Consider the following 16,300-nt stretch of genomic DNA (forward strand, 5'->3'; position numbering starts at 1 on the left):
TAAAAATGTTAAAAAAAATGAAAGAAAATTTTGTCTGACTTATGGATTGAGGTATCAGGAGATAAGGCAATTCAGTGCAACATGACTCTGGACTGGATCCATTTGCTATAAAGGGCATCATTGTGACAAGTGATTAAACTCAAGTGAAAGAGTGTGAGGATTAGATGGCAATAAAGTATCAATGCTAAAATTCCTGGTTTTGATGGTTGCAGTGTGGGTTCATAGGGGAATGTACTTGTAAGAGGTTGGCAACTTATTCCCCAATGGTTTAGTCAGGAAAAGAAATTTTTTGCACTGTATTTGCAACTTCTCTGTGGACCTCTGAGATTTTTATAAATTGAGTGTTCAAAATTCGAAAAATATATAGCACTAAAAAATAAAAACGTAGCATTAATAAAAGGTTTTTAAGAGGCTTAAGATTAGAATGATCTCTTGATTATTGCTGATTGCTAGAAAGTATTTCTTTGAGTTGTTCAAAAACTAGGTGCTGGAGCTCCTATTGTGGCTCAGCGGAAATGAATCCGACTAGGAATCATGACGTTGGGGGTTTGATCCCTGGCCTCGCTCAGGGGGTTGAGGATCCGGTGTTGCCGTGAGCTGTGGTATAGGTCGAAGACGTGACTCTGATCTGGTGTTGCTGTGGTTGTGATGTAGGCCAGCAGCAGTAGCTCCTAGTGGAGCCCTAGCCTGGGAACCTTCCCATGCTGTGGGTGCCCTAAAAAGCAAAAAGAAAATCCCCCCCCAAAAAACCAAAAAAACAAAACCTAGGTCCTAAGATTTACTTAGTTGTAGCCAATTGATTCTAATGACTATATTAGTAGAATTAAGTGTAAAAAAAAAAAAAAGAGGAGTCAAGAGTATAAAAAACAGTCAGTATCTGTCCCACACAGTTAGGAGCTTTCTGAAAATAAGAGTGAAGAGAGAAAGCTTTTGCTGACCGGATGACCAAAGTATCCTGGCCTAAATCCATGTTTACCAAACAATTCTCTAGTTACCGCTTGATTTTCCAGCTGTTGCAATTTTCTTGGCAATTATATTCTTATCACAAATAAATAAGTTAGCAAGTTGTCTGTTTCTTGTAGCATGAGGGATCTGTGCCTCTGAACATTTGAAAAGGCACTTCTAGACTAATATGATGCCTCAGCAGTAACAAACCCAACTAGTATCCGTGAAGATGTGGGTTCCATCCCTGGCCCAACTCAGTGGGTTAAGTATAGGTCGTTGCCATGAGCTGTGGTGTAGATCACAGCTGTCAACTGGATCTGGCGTTGCTGTGCTCTGGTGCAGGCTGGCAGCTCAGCTCCAATTTGACCCCTAGCCTGGGAACCTCCATATGCCATGCGTGGGGCCCTATAAAGAAAAAAAAAATTGATATAGAGGTGGCTCTGAGAGAAGCATGCAGTCTATCAGACAGCGCTTTACAGAGCGTTATTTTTGGGTTTTGTTTTTTATTTTTTGTTTTTTTTTTTTAGGCCCCCACTTGTGGCATATGAAGTTCCCAGGCTAGGGGTCAAATCAGAGCTAAGCTGCCAGCCTACTCCACAGTCACAGCAACACAGGATCCAAGCTGCATCAGTGACCTATGCCACAACTCACCTCAACGGCCACATCCTTAACCCGGTGAGCTGGGCCAAGGATAGAACCTGCATCCTCATGGATACTAGTCAGGTTTGTTTCTGCTGAGCTACCATGGGAACTCCTAAATCAATCTTCCTCTCTATTACCAATCAGAGTATTTAGTTGTCAGAAATTTGTGCTCTAAAGTTAAAAAAAAATTTTTTGGAGTTCCTGTTGTGGCAGAGCGGAAGCAAATCCGACTAGGAACCATGAGGCTGCAGGTATGATCCCTGGCCTCGCTCAGTGGGTTAAGGATCTGGCATTGCCATGAGCTGTGGTGTAGATCTCAGACTCAGCTCGGATCTCATATTGCTGTGGTGGTAGGGTAAGCTGATGGCTACAGCTTGGACTCGACCCCTAGCCTGGGAATCTCAAATCTCCATGTGCCGCAGGTGCAGCCCTAAAAAGCAAGAAAAAAAAAATCAAGTCTGTGGGAGTGCTTTTTTACAGGTTTTCTTCATGTTATTTATTTTTGTATGGTATGAATATAATAGAGACACATTTCCTGCCACCCATCAGTTAGCAGATCAAGGAAATAAAGTTGGTGGGACTAAGATTGGTATCTTGGAAGTTTTCCTTTTTTTTCCTTTTCTCTTTTGGCTGCCCCATGGCAATGGAGTTCCTGGGCCAGGGATCAGATCCCAGCTTCAGTTGCAAACTTTGCCACAGCTGCAGCAATGCCAGATCTTTTAAGCCACTGTTCAGGGCTGGGGATGGAACCTGGGTCCTGGCACTGCAAAGACACTGCCAATCCCATTGTGCCACAGTGGGAACCCCACAGTGAGATCCTTAACCCACTGAGCAAAGCCAGGGACTGAACCTGCATCCCGAAGGATACTAGTCAGGTTCTTAAACCACAATGGGAACTCCCCCCACTGCCTTACCTTAAGATGAACCCAAGTCCAATCTTTCTAACATTTATTGTCCAAAACATTGTTTTGCAAATAGCACTGCACATGCAAAAAATCTTTGTCTATTTTTTCGTTGAAATATAGTTAACTTACAATGTTGTGTTAGTTTCCAGGGTCCAGCAAAGTGATTCAGCAAAGTGATTCTTTTTTTTTTGTTTTGTTTTTTTTCCTTTCAGGACCTCAAGTGTGGCATATGGAAGTTCCCAGGCTAGGGTCTGCAGCTGCCGGCCTATGTAGGTCACAGTCACAGCAATGCAGGATCCAAGCCCGTGTCTGTGACCTACACCACAGCTCATGGCGACACTGGATACTTAACCCACTGAACGAGGCCCGGGATGGAACCTGCATCCTCACGGATACTGGTTGGGTTCATTACCACTGAGCTACAATGGGAACTCCCTCTTTTTCAGATTATTTTCCATTATGGGTTAGTACAAGATATTGAGTTTAGTTTCCTGTGCTATACAGTAGGTCTTGTTTACCTATTTGATATATAGTAGTGTGTGTATGTTAATCCCAAACTTCTAATTTAATGTCTCTTCATTAACATCCAAGCTTCTTAACCTGAACTTCATGGACTTTATTTTTCTCTTAACGTCATCTCCCAATATGGGAGTCGAAGTTGTCTGCTCGTTCTTCCATAAACAATCCACTTATTCGAGTTCCTGATGGGCTCAGCAGTAGCAAATCCAACTAGGATCCATGAGGGTGTGGGTTCAATCCCTGGGCTTGCTCAGTGGGTTAAGGATCCAGCATTGCTATGTATGAGCTGTGGTGTGTGTTGCAGATGCAGCTTGGATATGTTGTGGCTGTGGCTGTGGCATAGACTCAGATTTGACCCCTAGCCTGGGAACTTGTAGATGCCATGGATGTGGCCCTAAGAAAGACTTAAAAAACAAAACAAAACAAAAAAACAACAAAATCCACTAATATCCCTATCCCCAAGGTCTTATGCCTTTCCCACTTAGTTTTGTCCTAACTGGGGTCCCTTTCCTTACTCCTTTTCGTTTAGTTATTACCTTGATTCGTTTCACAGATAGTTCTTAAGAATCTACTGAGTGCCTGGTTACTTCAGGATAATGTCTCATTTTCTCCAGAAGAGCTTTCCTTTTCAAAACTTCCCTAATTTCAAGTGTCATTTACTTAGCACAAAACACTGTGGTAGAAAGAGCTTGAAAACTGGGGCCTAGCCTCTAGCACAGATTCATTGTGTAACCTTGACTGAATCACTCTCTGTTCCTTGGCAGACACAACTTTCAACTCTACCATCCTTGGCCAGGGGTCAGAAAACTATGGCCAGGGCCAAATCTGCCCTACCACCTGCTTTTGTATGGTTCCTGAAAGAAGAATTTTTTTTTAATTTTTTTTTGTCTTTTTGCCTTTTCTAGGGCTGCTCCCACGGCATATGGAGGTTCCCAGGCTAGGGGTTGAATCGGAGCTGTAGCCACCAGCCTACGCCAGAGCCACAGCAAAGCTGGATCTGAGCCGCGTCTGCAACCTACACCACAGCTCATGGCAACGCCAGATCGTTAACCCACTGAGCAAGGGCAGGGACCGAACCCGCAACCTCATGGTTCCTAGTCGGATTCGTTAACCACTGCGCCACGACGGGAACTCCCCAAATTTTTTATCTTTTAGTGCTGCACCCACCAGCATATGGAAGTTCCCAGGCCAGGGGTCGAGCTGGAGCTACAGCTGCCGGCCTACACCACATCCACAGCAACGCAGGATCCGAGATGCATCTGAGTGTTTTCGACCTACACCACAGCCCATGGCTTAATCCACTGAGCAGGGCCAGGAATGGAACCTGCCTCCTCATGTACCCTAGTCGGGTTCATTACCACTGAGAATTTGTTATTTTATTTTTTTTCCATTTTAAGTAGTTTTAAAAGATGCAAAGAATATTCTGTGACACGTGCCAATTATGTAAAATTAAAATTTGTGGCCCTAAGTTTTATTTGCACATGGTCACGGCTATTTACTTACTATATTGCAACAGAAACCTTATGATCCACCAAGCTTCACATTTTCTCTAACTGGCCCGCACAGGAAAAAGTTTGCTAGGAGTTCCCGTCATGGCTCAGTGGTTAACGAATCCGACTAGGAACCATGAGGTTGCGGGTTCGATCCCTGCCCTTGCTCAGTGGGTTAAGGATCCGGCGTTGCCTTGAGCTGTGGTGTAGTCCACAGATGCGGCTCGGATCTGGCGTTGCTGTGGCTGTGGTATAGGCCAGCAGCTACAACTCCGATTGGACCCCTAGCCTGGGAACCTCCATATGCCGCAGGAGTGGCCCTAGAAAAGACAAAAAAAAAAAGAAAGAAATAAAAAGTTTGCTAATTTCCATTTTGGAATTCTACCAGGACGGCGCGCTCGGAGGAAGCAGAGCGGTTCAGGCGCGGTGCAGAAGCAGAGCTGAGACCCACTGAGCCTGCGGCGCGGGCGGCGCTGGGACCCGGACGGTTGTCGTGCGCTGCTGTCAATCAAGGCCGCCGCGGGGCGGGGCGGGGCGGGGCGGTGCTTCCGCCTGCGCGTGGCCACAGCCGACTGCTCGGAGGCGCCCCGGACCGTCGGGAACCGCGCCCGCAGCCGCCGGCCGCGCGGCCGGATTAGAGGGCGATGGATCTGGAACCCGAGCTGCTGCTGCAGGAGGCCCGCGAGAACGTGGAGGCGGCGCAGAGCTACCGGCGGGAGCTGGGCCATAGGCTGCAGGGGCTGCAGGAGGCGCGGAGGCAGGTCGGAGGGCCGCGCCCGCGGGGGTGCTGTGGGCCCCGGGGAGGGCGCGGGGTGCCAGTCGGTGGGCGAGGGCCGGGAGGGCTCCGAGTGGCGGGAGTGGCCGGAAACTCTGGAGCGAGGAGGGAAGAGGCTCTGAAGGTGCAAGAGACCTAACAGGGTCTGGGGATACGGGAAATGGGTTCTGCTGGGGGACGGGGTGGGGGGGGGTGTCTAAGGGGAAGAAAGATCCCCGTAAGTTTGGGGGATCAAGGGAGAGTGAGGGGCGTTCCCTAAACTGTGTGGGGCGGTGTTGGGGACAGGATGGGGTCCGAGATTGGGGCGAGTGAGAGGCCAGAGCAAAAGCCGAGGGCGTCACAGAGGGTAGTGAAGATTGAAAGAGTTAAGGGGAGGTGGGGAGTTCTTTGGAAAACCTGCTCTGTGGATGGAGGTTGATTTTAGAGACCTTGAAAATGGGGGGCAATGACCTGGGGAGAACTAAAGAAGCAAAATGGACATTGGCAGGGAAGGATTAAAGAGAGATGGTTGGAGATCCAGTAGAGTGAACACTAAATGAATGGAATTCGTGTCTGAAAGTAGTACTTGATGTCTCGTTATGATCTTGAATGCATTAAAAAGTGGTTTAGCGTGATCCCATTCTAGAGAGAGATTTCTAAGGTGAAACTGTGTTGAAAGGGCAAAAGAAGGAAAATGAAACCCTTGAGGGCTGAAATACAGGTGTAGGGAAATGGAAAAACAGATTTAAAGAGAGAAGTGCTGAAAGGAGACGCTAAATATACTTTTGAGTGACAGCAGTTATCTCCTCCTTGGGGACCTGGTTACCAAAGATATAGGAAAGCCACATGGTGTCTCTATACCCTGGAACATATACAGAAAAAGATACAACCCACTGCCAGTGTGTGGTAGGACAGATAATCCTCAAGCTGCTGTTAGTTCAGGTGCTTAATAAGTGTTTTTGGAGTCAGCGGGATTCCACCCATTAATTCATCATTTGGATGAGTGGGGTTTTTCAGCGTCACACTTGTTAATAATCTACATTATCATCCTAGTAACTCCCATGCTCCATAGACTCTGAAAATGGTAGAATAGTGCTGTGCTAACAGTGCCTTTGGATACTCTCATCATTAAGGATCTTCAACATGCTTTAGGTTTTATATATTTAAAAATTCTTCTAGATTTTAAATGTGGACCATGCATCATTTGTAGTTGGGGAACAAACCTGGGAGCAAATCTAGATAAGGTGATCCTGATTTAACTAATGCTTTTTAAGGACTTCCAATACATTCATCTTGATTTCTACTTGAAAACATCTGCGTGATTCCTTCAGCAATTTTTTTTTTCCTTCTGCTCTTTTAAAATAGAGGCTCTAGGAGTTCCCGTCATGGCGCAGTAGAAATGAACCTGACTAGGAACCATGAGGTTGCAGGTTCAATCCCTGGCCTCTCTCAGTGGGTCAAGGATCTGGTGTCCTTGTGAGCTGCATTGTAGGTGGCAGACACGGCTCTAATGGTTCGTGGCTGTGGCTGTGGTGTAGGCCAGGAGCTGTAGCTCTGATTCGACCCCTAGCCTGGGAACTTCCATATGCCACGGGTGCGGCCCTAAAAAGCAAAAAAATAAAATAGAGGTTCTAAGTCTAGGATGTGTTTTAAAAAGAGATTGAGGGATCTCTTATTGTATGATTAGCTTCAGCCAGTGAAGATTCTTATATATGAGCAAGACTATTGTTTAACTGCATCGACAATTAAAAAACAGTAGTGTTGGGGAGTTCCCGTTATGGCACAGTGGATGTGAACCCGACTAGTATCCATGAGGATGTGGGTTGGATCCCTGGCTTTGGCAATGGGCCAGAGGTCCAGTGTTGGTGTGAGCTGTGGTGTGTAGGTCACAGACAAGGCTCGGATTCTGCATTGCTGTTGTTATGGCCGGCAGCTACAGATATAGCTACAGCTTCGATTTGACCCCTAGCCTGGGAACTTGCATATGCTGAAGTTGTGGCCCTAAAAAGCAAAAAAAAAAAAAAACCCAAAAAACCAAAACAAACAAACAAACAAAAGGAACAGTAGGTTGACACTTAATGAATGTGCTTAGTTTCTGGGAGTGGTACTTACTAATTTTGTGTGTGATCTTGAACACGTTAAAGCAATTTAGTCTGACCCTATCTGGAATGGTTTATGATTCACTTTCCAACCTATGTTCTTTTAAATTCTATGTGGAATAATTTAAATACAGGGCATACTTTCCTATAATTTAGAGGAGTTTGGTATGGGGTTTCGTTTTGTGTTTTGAGGCCCATTGCCTCAGACTTGAAACAGAAAACACTAAGAGAACATCCATGACGCTGAATGACCTTGCCTTCTGACCGGACTGAGTGATAGTGGAATTCTCATTTGTGAACTGAAATGTATTTTGTGCCAGTGCCAGTTATAACAGCTTCTAGTTCTAAAAGCTTTAATTCTTCCTCAAAGCTAATTCTAGTGGGTTGCACATGTTTGGGTTTGTAGAATAAGTCTTCTGTCAACTTGCGTTTTAAGGAAGGTCTGTTTTACAAAAATGTTATCAAAATAAGCAGCTGCTTTTGTTTAGTGGTTAGGGTATTTTTAGGGTTCCAGTCATTTTCAGAATACATAAAATATATGGCTTTTCAGTCAAAGATTTTGCGTGGAGGAAGGAGGAGAGAGCAGAGAGGAAGGATGCTCCCTTTGTGTATATATTTTTACTTGCTGTTTTTATTTCCTTTTGGCATATGATTTTTTAATTGGTGTATAATTTATATGTCATAAAATTCATACCTTAAAATTGTCCAATTCAGCAGGCTTTTTTTTTTTTTTTTTTTTTTGCTGTGCCTGTGGCATGTGGAAGTTCCTGGGCCAGGGATCGAACCCAAGCCACAGTAGGACCCAAAGCCACATCACTAACCCACTGCACCGTAAGACAACTCCCTCAGCAGTTTTAAGTGTATTTGCAAAGTTGTGCAACCATCACCGCTATCTAATTCCAGAACTTTCATCACCCCTAAAAGAAATCCCATACCTGTAAGGTGTTACTCTCCAAAACTGCTTTCTGTCTCTTTTTGGATTTGCCTCTTTTGGACATGTCATGTAAATGGAATCCTACTCTATGTGGCCCCTTGTGACTTTTTTTTTTCCCTTTTCTTTTGGTCTTTTTATGGCCTCACCTGTGGCATATGGTGGTTCCCAGGCTAGGGGTTGACTTGGAGCTGTAGCCACTGGCCTACACCAGAGCCACAGCAACACCAGATCCAAGCCGCGTCTGCAACCTACGCCACAGCTCACGGCCACACCAGATCCACCGGATCCTTAACCCACTGAGTGAGGCCAGGGACGGAACCTGCAACCTCACGGTTCCTAGTCGGATTTGTTCCCGCTGCGCCACAACAGGAACTCTGTGACTGGTTTCTTTGACTTAAGCAATGTTTTCAAGGTTCGTCCATGTGGTAGCAGGTATCAGTGCTTTCGTCCTTTTTATGGCGAAATAGTTTTGTTGTATGGATATACCACATTTTATCATTCCTCACTTGACAGGCAGGTGGGTTCTTTTCACTTCTTTGGCTACTGTGAGTAATGGTGCTGTGAACATTCATGTTTTCGCGTAGGTTGGTTTTCAGTGCTTTGGGTGTATACTTAGGGCTTGTTAGGTCGCATGGTAACTCCGTTTTTAACTTTTTCAAGACCCCTTGGCATAGTTTCTATCTTTGTTTCTCACCCCTTAAAAATCTCTCATGAAATTTGCCCCTTTTGGGAAATGGTGTCTCTGAAAGTTTAGAAGGAAGAAGAGTAACAGTCTTTGGTTGGTAACCTTTTAGTGTCAAAAACAACTGCCAGCATGTAGCAGTTTCTCCTCTTGTGGTTAAATTTAAGCCCTGCCCTCTGTCTTGAGAGAAAAGGAAGTTCTGAGTAGGAATGAAGCTTAGCAGTCTGTAACTTATTGTTTGACTCAATTAAAGGTGAGAGAGATATTGGGTGGCTTCAGGAAATCAGATTCTGTTGACAGCCAGCCTGGCCTGAGTTGAAATTATTAAGAGTCGTTCTATATACTTCTTTGGAATCCTTGGTACTAAGTTGTCAATACCAAAGACGTTAACTCCCACTCCCCTTAAATTCTCATTTGTTCCTTCACTCGGTAAAGATGTATTGGGCGCCTGTGGGGGATCAGAGATACTTGTAGGTCCTAGAAATGCTATGGTCAGAGAAACAGACCACTGCCCTCATGAATTTACTCTTTGGTGGCTGATCATTTGACACTTCCCCCTAAAAAGAAAACAAATAGGAAAAACGTAAATCTCATGTATTCATTTTTAGATTTCACTTCCATTGTGTTTTTCATCCCTTGTTTATTTCTACAGGGTTGAATTTCCTGTTTGTGGTGAATAGAGATAGCTGATCAAGATGTCACACAGTGAAGTCAGCGGGCCAGTCAGATAGATAGGTCTCCCCGAGTGACACCAACTTGGTGACATTACCAGTGTCAGAGCCTAGTCCTTACACTTTGCAGGTCCAGAAAGTCCATTTTTTAACCTGTTCTTTTACTAAATACCTTTTTTGAAGGTTTCAATGCACTTTTTTCCACTCTTTTTTAAACTATAGTTGAAATGCAATGTTGTGCCCCCCCTTTATTATTTTTTTAATTGAAATGTAGTTGATTTACAGTGTTGTGCTAGTTTCAGGTGTACCACAAAGTGAGTCAGTTTTACATACATACATATACACGTCAGATTCCTTTTCCCGTATGGTATATTACAAAATATTGACTGCAGTTTCCTGTTTTATACAGTAGGTCCTTGTTGGTTATCTTTTTTTTTTGTTTTTGTTTTTTAGGGCTGCACCTGCGGCATATGAAAGATCCCAGGCTAGGGGTTGAGTCAGAGCTACAGCTGCCGGCCTGCACCACAGCCACAGCAACACAGGATCCGAGCCGAGTCTTTGACCTGCACCACAGCTCATGGCAATGCTGGATCCTTAACCCACTGAGTGAGGCCAGGGATCAAACCCACATCCTCCTGGATCTTAGTCGGGTTCGTTAACCACTGAGCCACGAAGGGAACTCCAGTTACCTCTTTTTTACAGGTTATCAGTGGGTATACATTATTCCCAAACTCCTTCTACCCCCCTCCCCCCGAAACTACATCTTTGCAGATTATCAAAGGGAGATTAGTTTGAGGTACTGGGGGTGCCACCAGTGAGAAATAGCAGTATTCTAGTCTGTGTACAGTTATAGTTCACTCTATAAATGAACGTGTGGGCCTTCATATACCTTTAATTAGTGTGATTCAGCGTCTCAGGGACTTGATAATCGCAAGGCTCTTGCTCTTTCAGAGTAAAGGGTCAGATCCTGGTAATCTAATTCAGATACTGTTAGGTGAGGACCCTGCCCTGCTCTGGCCAGTGGTGTCCCTTTGATTCTTGCTCCTACCAGTGGTCCACGACCGCAGCAGTGATACCGTGACCTGAGAGCTTGTGAAGAGGGCCGGAATCAGGCCCCAGCCCGCTCTGCTGAATCATCCCCTGTGCTTGAACATGATCGCCAGGTGTGATGTGTAGGCAGGTGAAAAACGGAGGCACACAGCTTAGAGTAAAGCGTTAACACTGCCTCAGCCCCTACTGATTTCTGTAGATCTCTAAACTATAGGTGTGCTGTTGTAAATTGTTGTGGTTTTATCCTCTGGATTCGAATGCTGTTTGAAATATCGTGGGTTTCTTAGATAATTAGGCAGCAATAGATAAATAATTGACAATCTCAAGCCAGTGCTTGTCCTCGCAGGCCTTCTATAATGGGACCGTTTCTCTCTCATAGTATTCTGTTTTCAATTTTTCGATTGTTGATTTCAGATAATTTTTTGAAGCTTTAACTAGGAATTTTGATATTTCTAAGGTATGATACCAGGTTCTCTATGGCTCATTATTCCCACAGACTTTGAAAACACATAGCATGCTAGTGTCTGTTCAAGACTGAAACAGATAGAGAGCTCAGCACACACAAAGTTATTTCAGAAAACCAGGGCAGGAAGTCTTAGTAGCTCAGCAAAGAAAAAAAGCTATTATTGCTTCTTTTATCTCCCACTTCCCCTTCTGTTACCCATTTTCAAAGCAGTCCAAAAATCTGTTTGAAAATAATTTGTTACTGTGGTCGTACTTAAAAAGGCCCTATTCCAGTGTCCTAAGAAAAGGTTAAATCTAGAGCTGGGGAAAACCAAGAACAGATGGAATAACTTGAAAGTAATCCATAATTCTACTACTTACAACCACTGTTAACATTTTGCACAATCTTTCTAGATATATTATTTTGCCAGATTGAAAGACTATCATATATGCATGTTTATATCTGTATCTTTTCTCTTGGCCGGCATTATATTGTAATTATGTATTATGAAATATTTTCCAGTCTAATTTTTTTTTTTTGTCTTTTTGCTATTTCTTTGGGCCGCTTCTGCAGCATACGGAGGTTCCCAGGCTAGGGGTCCAATTGGAGCTGTAGCCGCCAGCCTACGCCAGAGCCACAGCAACGCGGGATCCAAGCTGCGTCTGCAACCTACACCACAGCTCACGGCAACGCCGGATCCTTAACCCGCTGAGCAAGGTCAGGGATAGAACCCGCAAACTCATGGTTCCTAGTCGGATTCGTTAACCACTGCGCCACAATGGGAACTCCATCCAGTCTAATTTTTAACACAGAGGTGAATAGTCTATTACAGAGGTACTTATGGAGCATTTGTTAGTGGTAGGCTGAGATGTATTGACCCAGATACATGAAAATACTGGAAGCAAAGCTCTTTAAGCAAAACTAAATAATCAACCACCAAAGGGAAAAAAAGCTGCACGTATATTTGTGTGCAAAAGACCACATATTTATATTGGCTTTTCAGTCATCTTAAGTCTTTTCGCAAATTGTCTTTAAACACAGCATTCTGAAAGCTGCTCGTTGCATCGTCCAGACGTCGCTGGAGATATAGTAGACTATAATTGAGAATTAAAACAAGCATTTGGCATCAGTAATGTTAAACTCAGGGAGGTTAGTTAAGAAGTGTGTGTCACGGAGGCGCCCAGTTTCCTTCTGTGTAGAATTTGTCTTCAGTGTCGAGTGTAATGTATGTGTAATTTTGTTAGAGAAGATCTATTCTTATCACTAAAAACCTGGTAAGTAATATGGCTGATTTGTGATCTGAAAAGCCAAACGTGTTATCGAGGGGTATCCACGAATTGTTTATATTTGCAGTTACTTTACCTTGCATTTGCCCCTGTTAGTCATGAGACCTTGGGAAACTTAACCTTCCTGGTGCCTCATTTTCCTGTCTGTACGGTGAGGATAAGGATAGTGTCTGCTTTTCCTGGCCAATGTGGGCATTAAAGTGAGAAATGTATGTAAAATGTTCTCTTGTGGTGCAGCAAGTTAAGGATCTGGCGTTGTCACTGTAGCCTCTTGGGTTGCTTCTGTGGCTTGGGTTCGATCCCTCGGGTGCAGCAAAAAAAATAAAGATTCAGTACAATGCCTGGGACATAGGAACTTCTTAATAAATATTAGCTATAGTAATAATACCACCAAATATCAGTATTATTCAAGGCGACCTCACCTACTTCTCCAAATGGAAACTTTAACTGTCTCCATTCCCTTTCCCAGCAGAATGACCCTTCTGAGCTCAAAAAGTGGGCAATTTGTGGCTGTCCCACTTCTATAAGAACTTAATACATTTTACTCTAGTTACATGTGCATGCCGCAGTCCTCTTTACTAGAATGACAGTTTTTTTGAGGTCAGAATCATGCCTCACTCATCTTTATAACCCCAGTTCCTGGCACATACTAGACCTCAATAAATATTGAATGAGTGCCTTTATGAATGTTGTGGGTGTAATTTTGCAGACATTCTTTCTAGATTGTTCATGGTCTTGATTATATGCACCCCGTTCACTAATGGAGATGATAAGAATAAAACATTTGTTTTATCATCTGCTTTGCTTATTTGTAGCTACATAATAAACTCTGCCAAAGTGTAATGGCTTAAAAGGCAGTCGTTTGCTTAGTTTTCTGGGGGTTGACTGGGGCTCTGTTGGGCAGTTCTCCTGATTATACTGGCAGCTCTCATGCAATTACAGTCTGGTGGCAGCTGAGGCTGGAATGTTCAAGATACAACATTTACCTACCTGTTTGGAGCCTTAAGTGGTAGCAGGACTCAGCTGGAAGGCTGGCGTGGCTGAGCCTGGATGCCAAGCTCTCTCCCTTCCTCCTGCACTCTTCTTCCTTCCCTCCCTCCTTCCCTTCCACTCTTCTCCCCCTTCCACTTGTCCGCTCAAGAAGGATAGTGGGAGTTCCCGTCGTGGATTAGTGGAAACAAATCTGACTAGTATCCATGAGGATGCAGGTTCGATCCCTGGCCTCACTCAGTGGGTTAAGGATCCGGTGTCGCCGTAGGTGGCAGAGGCGGCTCGGATCTGGTGCGGCTGTGGTGGAGGCTTCAGCTGCAGCTCCAATTTGACCCCTAGCCTAGGAACCTCCATATGCCAAGGGTTCAGCCCAAAAAGAGAGCCATACTTCTTATAACAGTGGCTCAGGATCCCCCAAAGTGCAAAAGCAGAAGTTGCCAGGTCCTCTTAAGGCTGAGGCCTGCCACTGGCACAGCATCAGTTCCACTGTGTAACAGCTGAGTTGCTGGTCCCCAGGCCAGCCCCCACTCTAGGGGAGAGGTCTGTACGAGGATATAAGCACCACGAGGCATGGTTTGTGGTTCCCTGGGGGCCACCAAGGTAACAAACAGACTACCAAGTCATATAAGAAAGATTTTCTTTTTGAAAGTTTTCAAATCAACATTAAAAAAAAAAGTAAGTCTAACTGTGAGAGGGACAAGAGGAAATGAAATGCAGCAGCGCTTGTGGGTCCATACGTGAATCAGACAATTCAGACTCTCTCCACTTGACTAGCTTTGTGATGTGGGCAAGTTCATCTCACTAGTTCCTTCCTGTAATTAATCTACACATGGTTTCTTCATAGGGTTGTGTAGAATTTAAGGCAGAACACGCACAACGCACACAGGAGGTGTTCGGTAGGTGTAGCTGTGGCTGTATTGTTATTATTACTGTTATTTGTAATGACTCATGTCTTGGGGTCACTGTGAAGACAGTACATTTCGTATGAACTGAGAAGAAACATTTTTGTTCAGTCCTTCACTTTCAGTTGACTGTTTGGTATTTTTACTGTCTTTTATTTAATTAATTAATTTTTTCTTGTTTGGCTACCGTGCAGCGTGCAGCGTATGGAGTTCCCTGGCCAGGGATCCGATCTGAGCTGCAGTGGTGACCCCCTCCACAAGCGGCGGTGATGCCAGATCCTTTAACCCACTGTGCCGGGCTGGGGATTGAACCTGCATCCTGGCACTGCAGAAATCTGGCCGATTCTGTTGTGCCACAGTAGGAACACCACTTTGTCTTTTATTTTTGATTCCTATGTTCTTGTTAGCTAATAGTGTTAAAACAGTTTTAGTTTCCTGTAAGCAAAATAATTGGGAAAAATGAATTCTTAGAGTTCAATTGGGAAAACTTGGAGGGTAAAAATTCTTCTATAAAGTCATAAAAATGCATGTTTTATAGGAGAGAGAGGAGATCCCCATTACTTAATTGCCTGAAATACACATATTATGTTATGTTTTATTATTATTGTAGATAGAGCAACTGTATACTGTGCCTATGTCATGCAAAGTTCCCAAGTCCAGGGATTGAACCTGACCCATAGCAGTACTTCAAACCCCCAGAGTGACTATGCCAAGTCCTTAACTGCTAGGCCACCAGGGAACTCCAAGACTAGAGATGCTTTAAATCAGATTCTACATGGGTTTTATGACATTTTAGAATTTAGCTAAATTCTAGAGGAAAATGCATCAGTCACTGTTGTCTTAAAAGGCATATATTCACTAAGTATATATTCACTAGGCTTTAGCATGGCTTAGTATTGATGTATAAACTTGATGGCCCTTTGGCATTTTCAGAACTTATCCTCATAGTAAAACTAAAAATACGGTTGCCTTGAAATTAGCAACTGCCTGGAAAATTTGTTTTTGTTTTTTTTTTTATTAAAAAAATTTTTATTGAAGATCCCGTCGTGGTGCCGTGGAAACGAAACCAACTAGGAACCATGAGGTTGTGGGTTTGGATCTTTTGGCCTTGCTCAGTGGGTTAAGGATCTGGCGTTGCTGTGACTGTGGTGTAGGCTGGCGGCTACAGCTCCGATTCGACCCCCAGCCTGGGAACCTCCATATGCCACGGGTGCGGCCCTAGAGAGACAAAAAAAAAAATTTTTTTTTATTGAAGTTGATTTACAGTGTAATTTCTACCGTACAGGAAAGTGATTGAGTTAGACATACATGTACATCCATTCTTGTTCAGATTTTTTTGCCATGTAGATTATTACAGAATATCGAGTAGAATTCCCTGTGCTTCACAGTAGGTCACTGTTGACCATCCATTCCGGATAAAATAGTGTGCATATGCCAGTCCCAACCTCCCAATCCGTCCCTCCCTGTAAATAAGTATTATTGGTCTGTTACAGTAGAGGTTTTAGTGGAAAATTGGTTCTGAATATTGTTAAGCTGTATGAACAATGTAGAAGTTTTGCTTGTGGCTCAGCTGGTTAAGAACCCAACTAGCATCCATGAGGATGCAGGTTCAAACCCTGGCCTTGCTCAGTGGGTTAAGGACCTAGCGTTACCGTGGGGTTGTCAGATACCGCTTTGGTATAGGCCGGCAGCTGCAGCTTCTATTGGAGCCCTAGCCTGGGAACTTCTCTATGCCAAGGTGTAGTCAGTTCTAAAAAGACAACAACAAAAAGAAGACACCCCTCCATAACAATGCTATGTTACAGTTTCATTTCTGAGACCTTGAGTGGGATATCATTTGTATTCTTCTTAAATTTACTTTGTTACAAACCATCACACTTGTTTTGCCCTATGTGGTTGTCTTCCACACAATTTTTTTTGGGGGGGGGCCCACACCTGCAGCACATGGAGGTTCCCAGGCTAGGGGTCTAATCGGAGCTGTAGCTG

At 44.1% G+C, this 16,300-nt stretch overlaps 1 protein-coding gene across 1 annotated transcript in view; it reads left to right on the top strand.

The window, feature by feature from the left end:
* Positions 1-5,043: 5,043 nt before the first annotated feature.
* The window catches only part of CRLF3 (cytokine receptor like factor 3), a 40,717-nt gene continuing 29,460 nt past the window's right edge, over positions 5,044-16,300 (top strand). Inside the window, exon 1 of the mRNA XM_047758330.1 lies at positions 5,044-5,262. Within this exon, the coding sequence (XP_047614286.1) occupies positions 5,146-5,262 (117 nt within the window). The 5' untranslated portion in view covers positions 5,044-5,145. The remainder of the gene's footprint in view (positions 5,263-16,300) is intronic.

This window comes from Phacochoerus africanus, chromosome 14 (genome assembly GCF_016906955.1).
Source record: "Phacochoerus africanus isolate WHEZ1 chromosome 14, ROS_Pafr_v1, whole genome shotgun sequence".
Lineage (NCBI taxonomy): Eukaryota > Metazoa > Chordata > Mammalia > Artiodactyla > Suidae > Phacochoerus > Phacochoerus africanus.